This window comes from Sardina pilchardus, chromosome 14, assembly GCF_963854185.1.
Source record: "Sardina pilchardus chromosome 14, fSarPil1.1, whole genome shotgun sequence".
In the NCBI taxonomy this organism is placed as follows: Eukaryota; Metazoa; Chordata; class Actinopteri; order Clupeiformes; family Clupeidae; genus Sardina; species Sardina pilchardus.
Window position 1 is genome coordinate 8457015 of NC_085007.1, and position 10709 is coordinate 8467723.

At 43.6% G+C, this 10709-nt stretch overlaps 1 protein-coding gene across 1 annotated transcript; it reads right to left on the bottom strand.

The window, feature by feature from the left end:
• Positions 1 to 429: 429 nt before the first annotated feature.
• gmcl1 (germ cell-less, spermatogenesis associated) lies at positions 430 to 10273 on the bottom strand. Its single transcript, XM_062554955.1, has 15 exons — positions 10113 to 10273; positions 9398 to 9584; positions 9148 to 9271; positions 8913 to 9009; positions 8489 to 8586; positions 7566 to 7678; positions 7386 to 7451; positions 6483 to 6567; positions 5962 to 6052; positions 4596 to 4736; positions 4055 to 4124; positions 3539 to 3614; positions 3223 to 3368; positions 2342 to 2429; positions 430 to 1760 (listed from the first exon to the last, which is right to left on the bottom strand). Exons 2-15 carry the CDS (start codon positions 9574 to 9576, stop codon positions 1620 to 1622), a joined length of 1515 nt encoding a protein of 504 aa, XP_062410939.1. The 5' UTR covers positions 9577 to 9584; positions 10113 to 10273; the 3' UTR covers positions 430 to 1619.
• Positions 10274 to 10709: the final 436 nt, after the last annotated feature.

A 10709-nucleotide genomic window follows, 5' to 3' on the forward strand; every position in this document is an offset into this window, starting at 1 on the left:
GTTATTTCCTTGTTAAGTTATGAGAACACACTGGTATAAAATTGCATGTTATCCTATACTTCAGTAGCCTGGTCCTACCATACTCTCGTAACATTCATATTGTACAGAGAGTCTGGCTACTCTCCATTGCCAAGCATGAAGTTCCTTGAATGCGGATACTCTGCTGATGTTTACAATTATTGGATCTGCCCAGAGCCACTCAGATCTGCCATAACCAACCAATCGCTAACGTTTGGTCGTGACGTGACATGCTCAAACTAGCGCACGACCTCAACGTCATCGTTCTCAGCTACTCCCTTTATTCGCTGATAGGACTTGCACATTGAATATACGGCAGACCCAGACTCTCTGTACATTATGAATGTACGAGAGTGCGGTAGGACCAGGCCAACTAAACACCAGAAATGAAGAGAGAGAAACACCACAAGAGCTGGTTAGTTGTATATTTAATGGACATTTGGCAATGTCTTCTGCCCAGTGTCATTTTGGTCCGAACGTCACGACTCAACTTTGAACAAGGGCCAGCAGTGTGCATGATGTAGAAATGTTCACAAATGTAAGACAAAACATCACTGGACAACTGAATTACCCCATGACAACATATGGAGGGCATAAATATGCCCATTACATGAAAGGGGGGCAGCAGAATGCCCTGTTACATCCAGGTCAGGGTCTAAAATACCCCCGGTACATCAAAAGGGGGCCCACAGATGCCTCTTTTGCATCGGAGGACAGTAGAATGCCCCGTCACATCTAAACAGGGGTATAAAATATCCCCGTACATCAAAAGAGGCCCCCTAGATGCCCCGTTTGCATCACAGGAGGGCAAAATATGCCCCATACACACATACATACACACATCTGAAGGGAGCCCAAATACACCCCCATCAGGGCAGTAGAACACTACCGCTACATCAGAAAGGGGGGTTAACCAGAGGGACTGTGACACATCTGTAGACTGTTCTAGCCCCTTCAGCTTACCTGTCAGAAGAGCACCTAAGGGGAATGATCCCTCCCCCACACACACACGGGCACGCACACACGGGCACACACACACACACACACACACACACACACACACACACACACGAGGCAGCACACAGCTCTGCTGAATGCAAACACCTCAACAAAGAGCACCACGACGTACAACACTCACGTAGCTCACCTCACCTCGCATACAGAGTCAAAACAATACCAGCATAAATAGGAATGACACATCAAGTGACAACACACACACACACACACACAAAAGAAAGGCGTGTAAAAATAGACCTCGCTGAGAATGTCACTGAGAATGTTCTAGAAGAAAAGCGATCCATATAGCTGCCCAAAGCACACGCAGGTGTGTTGATTTGTTATTGGCAATTGGATTTGTTTTTTGTTTTTTTTTAAATAAAAGTTTTTTAAAAAAAATGATGATAAATGATTAAAAAAAAAGAAAAAAAAAGAATTGATGACCATTCAAAGGAGCAGTCTGCCAAAGAAAAACACAACAAAAAACAAGACTTAAAACGCTGAGCTGATAAGGCATGCGAGTGATGATGGGAAGGGCGGGGGTGGGCGGTGGGTGGACGGGGGAAGGGCGGGGGGCGGACGGGGGGCGGACGGTGGGTGGACGGTCACGATGCGCTCCGAGCGCTACTCTCGGGCTCCGGGGCCTCCAGACGGCGCTCGGACTGGGGCGAGGTGTACAGGAAGTTACAGCACACGTACAACGGGAAGAACAGGAGGCGGCTGTCCAGGTTCATCACCACATACTCCTGAGAGAGAGAGAGAGAGAGAGATGGAATAGAAGATATGGGATGGGGGGGGTCATTGACTGTAACTTGCATGCACACAGCAAGTACCGTAATTTCCTAACTATTAGCCACAACGTATACATTGATTTTGCTCAATTTCTTCAGCTATGAGGTTAATACACGGAGGCGATTAATATGCCATTAATATGGTTTTGTTTCTTTTAACTTGCAGAAAACGCTGTCCTGCGGCTTATACACAATGCAGCTAATACTGATGGAAATGGTTCAGTGAAGACAGTGAAGATAGACAGTGCTACAAAATTGTCCATCTAGCTATCTAAACACCACACAAGGCTACACTGGGCACATAACCAAAGCATTCCGTTTGCACAGATAAGACGCTTCAACTACAATCAATGGAACTGGCTACACCAGACATGATAGCCATGATTAGACCAGTCTTCTGAAAGTATTTTTACGCTACGCAAACAGAGCACTTCAGCTGGAGACCCAGTGTAGTCGGGATATTAGATGTGTTTGTTTTTTTCCCTCAGAAACCCGTGACAGGTGATAAGAGTAGAGGTGTGGGTGAATTTGCTGACCTGGTCCTTCTCTAGGGTGAGTAGCTGGTAGCCTGTGCTCCGACTGCAGACCAGTTTACCGCTGTTGTCGAAGGAAGCCAGCCGTAACCTGAACACATAGAGGGGTCACATTGTTCACTGTTTTATATGTCTTGTCCATGGGTACTTACTCTTACAGGATGGGACAACAACAGGAAGCTCGGGTGAGGGAGAGACACAGGCCGAGACGTTTCGCAGTAGTTATATCCCACAGATATGAAATACTCTTTTCTGATTGGCTAGTGGGGTGGCTATTAATTCTGTATTATGGAACACCTATGAAGTTGATCTAGTAAAAAAGTTTAATCATCGTTCCATATCAATTCTCTTTTGAATGGCAACTATAACAACCATAATAAATGACGGTTGAACTAGGAAACACACTTCGGAGTCATGGCTGGCACACACCAAAGCAGACAAAATTAATATTTCTTTGACTTTGTGTCTGTGAAGGAGGCATCAAAAAAAAGTATCCATTTGTAACGGGTTCCTTTCCTTTAAATTGGTTCTTAAATGTTATTGAAATGTTTATTGTGCTTTTGTTATTATATTCTGTTATTCTGAAGGACAACAGCCAAATACCATGAACCATAAGAGTGTGGGTGGCAAGCCACTGAGATCAGGGGTCTCTTAAGCCCAACGCCAACCAGAAGCGTAAGCGGCGCGCCGCGCCACGAAAAAAAATAGAATTCCATTGTTTTCAATGGAGCAACGCCCACTGGAAACGTCTGCCGCGCAGCAGCCGCACAGAGATAGAAAACTATTCTAAAATCCTGCGCGGCAAGCCCAGACCGCCGAACACCGCTGAACGCCGTTTCTGGTGGGCGTTGGGCTTTATAGGTGCATCCACAACACATACAGACCTGTACGCCAGGTGTCTTCGTGGCTGTAGGCTAACAGCGCCCCCGCATGGTTGACTCAGGGTATTGCGCTTGAACATGATGAAGCGGTTGGTGTAGGTCACCAGCAGGTCAAAGCCAAAGTTGAAGCCCGTCCACCGCCAGCAATACTGTAGCAAAGAGGTCATTTAAATCTATCAGTCTCACAGAGATCCATATATAACCATTCAAATCAATCAGTCTATCACAGATCCATGTAGAACCATTCAAACCAATATATTCAACAGATCCATCTTTACTAAGTTGTGTATTCTGAGGTGAGAAGCCGGTGAAGACTTACATCACCGTCTTTACTCAGCTTCCTCCCACACCGCATACTGTTCAGCTCAAACTCCTCCTTATTCGCTTCTTGAGGTCTACGGAAGGAAGGTGCACAGACAGACAGACAGAAAGACAGACAGACAGAAAGACAGAGAGAGAGAGAGACAGAGAGAGAGAGAGACATTTTAATAAACCACTGTAATAGGTCGTTTATCGCTCTCAAAACCGTTCTCTATATACAGCTATAATTTATGTGTGGATGTCATCATTCATATTAGCTGGAATGGTATTTCTTTGCTGTTATCGTTACAGTTATCGTTCTTGGTGTGAACGGTATGAACGTGTGTGTGTGTGTGTTTACTTTTAGATGACCATGTGTGCGTTATAAGTTTGATATGAACATGTGTGTGTGTGTGTGTGTGTGCTCTTACTTTCAAATGACCATGTGTGCATTATACGTTTCCTACATGCGTGTGTGTGTGAATCATGTGAATGCGCCGAGCATGAGCAGCGTCAGCTGGAGGTGTGGCCTCACCCGTGGTCATTGTCATGTTCCGTCCTCAGCATGGTGAACCACTGCTGTTTGTACATGGCCGTGAGCCAGTCTGGAGGACAATGAAGAGAGACAATAGGCTGAATCACATTAACAACGCCAAAAGCTTTTGACTGCACTCCAATATACCAGTCCAATATATCTCCCCCAAACTAGTACTTGAAATAATAATATCGAGTTTTAATATAATATATGATAACACCAAAAAGCAGATACTAACTTCTTCCAACCTGGCTAGACAGAGAGCATGAGTGTGTCTCTTTCTTTTAGTATATTTTTTGTCTTTATGAAGATAGGAGTGTTGAAAGTGACAGGAAGCCAGTGGGAGAGAAATGGGATGGGATGGGGAAATGAATATAGAGTTCCATCAGGACCATATTTAAGATACATCAGGGATGGAATCAACTTCTCTTCAACAAATCTCTTTCTATTCATACTGCAAGCTCTTCATCATCACCCCTGTCCTCCTCCTCCTCCTCTCCTCAATCTCTGCACTACTTAAGCACTCTCGTTTCCAACGTACCTGGCGGGAGGATGTTGTCCCTCTCCAGGATGCGTGCAGAGGACAGGTCGTTGATGATGTACTGCAGGCGAATATGACGGAAGACAGGGGCGTAGGACGAGCCCTCCTCGGTGCTCAGGAAAGGCTCGTCTTCTCCAAGGTCTGTAAGACACACACACACACACACACACACACACACACACACACACACACACACACACAGGTCAGAAAGACAAAAATGCAAACATACATGCATGCACGCAAATAATAGATATATGTACGTATATATCGTACACACTTCCCTATGCAGTGTTGTGCATGAACGAGTTCAAAAGAACGCGTTCATTGAACACGTTCATTTTTCTGTGAACGCTGAACTGAACGCAACACATTTGTAAATAATGAATTTGAACGTGAATTCGCTCAGATTATGTTAAATGAACGACGAACGTCACTGTTGATGTCCAATTAAACGTTACAGAATTTATTTTGTCCTGAGAAGTCGAGTGACACTATCTGCTGGCAATTTAGAAACAGTAGGCTATGTCGTTACTCACTGCCCACGGGCGCCACTCCTAAACTACAGCTTTGCTCTACCTTACTACATTACCCATGATCACGTTACGCATGATGCATTGTACACGGAACCGCTGCTATGTGAATGCAATCGCGGAAAGATTCTGCACTTGTCAGTGATGATAGAGGGATGCATAACGTGTTCAAAGAGCCCTACAGTATGTCACTGAACAGTTCCATCGCTGCAGGTAATGCATACTCCATACTCCCGGTGTAAAAGCTACACTCTTCCGCTGTCAGGCATGCACAGCGAACGCATTTATTATTTATTATTAATAAATGCGCGGCCGCATTTATTAGGCGTCGGTACCTGCCATAGACGTAAAAGAAATCTATCTGCCCAGCGAGATAAAGCCCAAGTTATGGACATTCTCAATTAGATGAGAACAACAGGTGGCTGTAGCCTATATTCCGTCAGAAACAGATTTTCATTCAAATGAACTGAATTTGAACTAGTTCAAAATTAAAAATGGTGAACTATGAACGTGAACAGTTCACTTTGCACATGTGTGAACTGAACTTTGAACTAGTTACTGAAGAGTGTGAACGTGCACAACACTGTCCCTATGTTTGAACATATTTAATATTCTAGTTTAATTATATTTGAATGACTATGACAATACATTGACGGTGTGTGTGTGTGTGTGTGTGTGTGTGTGTGTGTGTTCATGTTATTGTGCTTGATTGATGTGACAGAGGTGCAGATCTAATATGTTCAGTACAGTGTGTACAGTATGTGAATGGTGATTGTATATGTGTGCATGGCTGCGCTCATGCTTGTGTGCGTGTGTATGTGTAATGTAATCCTCACCAGTCCTGCGTTTGCAAAGCCAGTTCTCTGCATCAGGGAGCAACTGCTTGAGGGGCCCTTCCCAGGACGGGTGGAGTTGCAGGAACATCCACTAGTGTGTGTGTGTGTGTGTGTGTGTGTGTGTGTGTATGTGTGTGTGTGTGTGTGTGTGAACGGTGGACACACAAAAAAAGATTTACACATTAATATGTGACCAAAAGAAACCACTTCCACAAACAACGAAGCACTCAGTCAGCTGAGTCAGTGGGCATCATGAGCATATGGCTGTGATACCTTTACATCTTTACGTTATGGCACGCGTTTAGCAGACCCAGTGTGTGCTATGCTTTACAAGCCCCCTGCTGCAGTACCTTCTTAAAAGCAGTTCTGTTAGATTACAGTATTCTATATTGTATTCTATTATATCATGTTATGTTATATGGTATTATATTATGCTATGTTATGTCATGTCATGTCATTGTATAGTCTGCGTCCAGCAGACCGTCTCTGTGCTGTGCTCTATGAGGGTCCAGGTGGAGTACCTTCTTGAGGGCGGTGTAGATGTCCATTTCCACCTGCATGACAAACAGGTCGGAGGACTGGATGAGCTGCTCCATTACGTCCACCCTGCAAACACACATCACATCACATCATATTACATCGGAGCATACATACATACACCACTGTGAACACACACTATACATCACATCAGAGCAAACACACACCACAGCAAACACACACACAGCCCAGCAAACATACATTTCTCTCTCTCTCTCACTCACTCTCTCTCTCTCTCACTCTCACACACACTACACACTCTACACACACACACACACACACACACACACACACACACACACACACACACACACACAGCACAGCACAGCACAGCACAGCACAGCACAGCACAGCACAGCACAGCACAGCAAACACAGCGAGCACACGTCACATCAGAGCAAATACACACACATCACATGTTGACACACACACAGCCCAGCAAACACACATCACTCATACACACAAACACAGCATCACACACATAGCACAGCAAACATTTATCACACACAAATGCACCTATGCAGCACAGAATCACGCATCAGTATCCTTCTCTACTATGGCTAGGAGTTTGATGGCAGTTGCAACGCAAAGCCATCCTTACACCAGAAGACTTTGACAAGATTTGGGAAAAATTCTTGAAAGATAGTCTTTTGAGTAAAGCTTGACTAGTGGGCATTCCAAGTCTTGTGATGTAAGGGCAGCATAAGTTGCCATAGGTAGTCAACTTCAATTAAAACCAAGATCTCCATATGTAGGCGAAGAAGGTCAGAGGTCTACAGGTGGAACTAGCTACACCATAAATGGTAGTGGTGTGCATACTCGAAGGACGTAGACAGATCTTCTAAAACTAAGACAACAACTACAGCGACTCAAAGACAATAACATACCCCAGCTCTTTCATGAGGTCCACGTTTTGATTGGTCATAAAGTTATTGAGGAGCCACTCCAGGCATCTGGAACAAACAAACAACAGTAAACAATCACATGTTTACTTGTTTACTGGGAAATACCATGACACTGCTGTGTTGCAGTATGGATAAAGGAACGGGGAGCCGTCTCTCACTCACTTCTTCATAACCGAGTCCAGGCCATAGATGCTGGCGGCCGCATAGTAGCCGCACACCGTCTTGGCACTGACGTTCTCCTTCATCGTTTCACCGCACTGCTGGATCAGTCCGTCCTGATAGGCGGGGAGACAGAGCAAGAACATCACGTTAGTGTTAAGGTGATAGCACATTACCCAGACAAATACCCAACAAACCCCAACGTTAAAAAAGTTGCCCAGACAAATGCTCAACAAATTCCAATGTTATAAAGTTGCCCACACTGCCCAAACAGTAATCTAAAATAATGACTGTTGAACATGGAGCAACTTGTACACAAACTGATGATGTATTACTTGTCACTTGATAGATAATTTGCAGTCCATTTTTTATGTTTGTAAGAGTCAATATTTCCCACATAATTTAATTATATTTGTGATGGTAGGTAACATTATAGCAAGCTGACCTTGACAACCCGAAAAAACCCTCAACAACCACTCGACAAATCAGTATTCTAACGTTAGCTTAGGTCTTGCTTCTTTTATGCTTGCATATAACTTAATTGAAGTGTTGCATCTTCACAATTGACTACCTTGTGATACGAACTTAGCAAAGCTAACTTAAATGCAACGGTTATGAAATTTGCACAGTGCGGCTATGATGCTAACCAGAATAAATCACGATTTTGCCAGTCTTCTTCTATGGCAACTACAATCCCTGCACGAATGTTAATGTTTCTATACGTGCATGCAAGGAAGGTCAGGATCGTTGAGAAAGAGAGAGAGAGAGAGAGAGGGGGGAGAGAGAGAGAGAGAGAGAGAGAGAGACAGACAGACAGACAGACAGAGAGAGTAGAGAGAGAGAGAAAGGGGAGGCTGCGCGAAGGTGCACATAGATCAATGTTGACATTGTGGTGGGCCACAGTGCAGTGCTGCTTTGGTCCTCACCAGCTGTAGCATGCACGCCGCTGCCAGAATGCTGACCACTCTGCTCGGCTTGATCAGGACGTCATCCCTGTAGAGAGAACCAAACACGACCTGCAGGGCTGGGGAATGAGGAGAGAAGGTAGAGAATCAGAGATGCTGTAAGATTTAACACTGACAAGTGCTGTCGGATTAGACTCTGAAAGGTTCAAGTTTAATTACTGTATACACCACATTGTCACACAACTATCACACAACTTGAATTCCTTGAATTTCCCCTTGGGGATCAATAAAGTATCTATCTATCTATCTATCTATCTATCAACTATAATTCAACGTGCTTGGCATCATATCTATGAGACACTAAATAACTCAACATCGACAATAAGAAATATATGAATTGATTCACTACAGGATCAGATTTCACACACTGGGTTGCTAGCTTCACCTTCAGTGTCAATGTTCTGATCTGGAATCTCCAGCTCGATGACCATCATGTTTGACTCCTTCCAAGATCCACTAAACATACTGGAGAAATAACCGGACTAGAGAGAGAGAGATTGATATAAAAACACATTCATGATTGACAAGACTTGGGCACAATTATTAAGACTGAGTGGTCATGTGCCAACCTCAATATGTGCTGTCTGTATGTCTCACTAAAAGAGGCAACTTCCACTTACCTGACACAAATATACTTTATGCAGATTCCACTCCTGGCCCAGTGCACATATACGGATGTCACTGTTCTCCCCATTCAGGAAGAGTGTCTGGTAGATGTATTTTGAGGTGCTTTTTAACTTTTTCCTTCACAAAAACAAAATAAACCCGAGAGTTACTTGGAGGCACAACAATTTAAGTTACAGTAGATCAAAGTTGCCTGTTGTCCACTGACTTTGAATGAAACATGGTCTTTTCCGGGATTTGGCATACCTGCGAGGTGTGTCCAGAAGACTGTCATCTTCCTCTGGCTCGCTGTCACACTCACAATGCGAGGTCCGCTTTCTCTTTCTGCATTCACAACCATGCCCTTTCCTTTCACAGACCTCCTCCGAGACCTCTTCAGCCGGTCTGGCAGATGTACTCTGAAATCTGCTGCCCAATGACCCCATCGCTCATGCTGAAGATGTAACGTTAGAATAAGTATAAATTAATACACCTGACATGACATATAACATATAATTTGCAGCTTAAACGACGTATTTACTCGCATCGACATATCGGTCATACATACATAGACGGTTTCCTTGTTCTAGGCTTTTGAAAACTCTTCGACTATGATGATCTACAGTACACAGTACTTAACTGTATGTTGATGTTGTTTACGTTGATTAGCACACAAGAGCTAGCAAACGTAATGGCCTACTTATACAATTGAAGTCTTACACTCGAAACAACGACACTGGAGCTGGATTAAGTCGCTTATATTACATACACGCTTTTAAACGTATAGAGCAAGACAAAAACCGTTTAAGAAGTATAATGTCAGGCTAAATGCCTTAACAGACTTGATGAGGTTAGCTAACGACATGGTGCTAACATTAGCCATTGGCTTGTTATCGCTGCCACGAGCAAAGTACAGTTTAGGAACACAAGACGACGTTGTATGTTTGTGACTGAATATGTGAAAACCTTTAGGCGTATTTACCAGAAAAAAATGAACAAGAAAGTGGCGAAATGACGGCACAGCAGCAGCAAACGGCAGCCCAGTCAGCTGGTAACGTTACTAGCGAAGGCTAAACACAAATCTATTGTTTGTGTATGATTAGGCTATCTCTAAGTCGGATTCAAACACAATCCATACTGATTGAAATGTTCTTATCAATTAAACACTGCGAATTGCGTGGATTCCCATAAGTATAACAATTTGGAAAAAGATGGAATGTTTTGGTAGCTTCCTCTTTCTTCAAATCTGAAGTTGCAAAAAATAATATCAACTGGTGCGATACCGCCACCACATGGCATGAATGACAAAATAGCCTATTCTTGACAGCTTTTTTTTCTTTTCTTTATGGTGTCTTCATGAGAAAATCCCTATGGAAAATCCAGGACACATGCGCGCACCCAAAGAAAAACGCAAGCCTTAATTGTTTGTGTCACAAAACACAATATTAACAATTAGGCTATATGCATAATATTAAGTTGTTACAAGCAGAATACGTGTATTATATTCAAGATAGCTCTCTCTTTGGTGCGCACTTATGTGCTCCGGCTGTCCCTTAATTAGAGCAATGGTCCACAAACA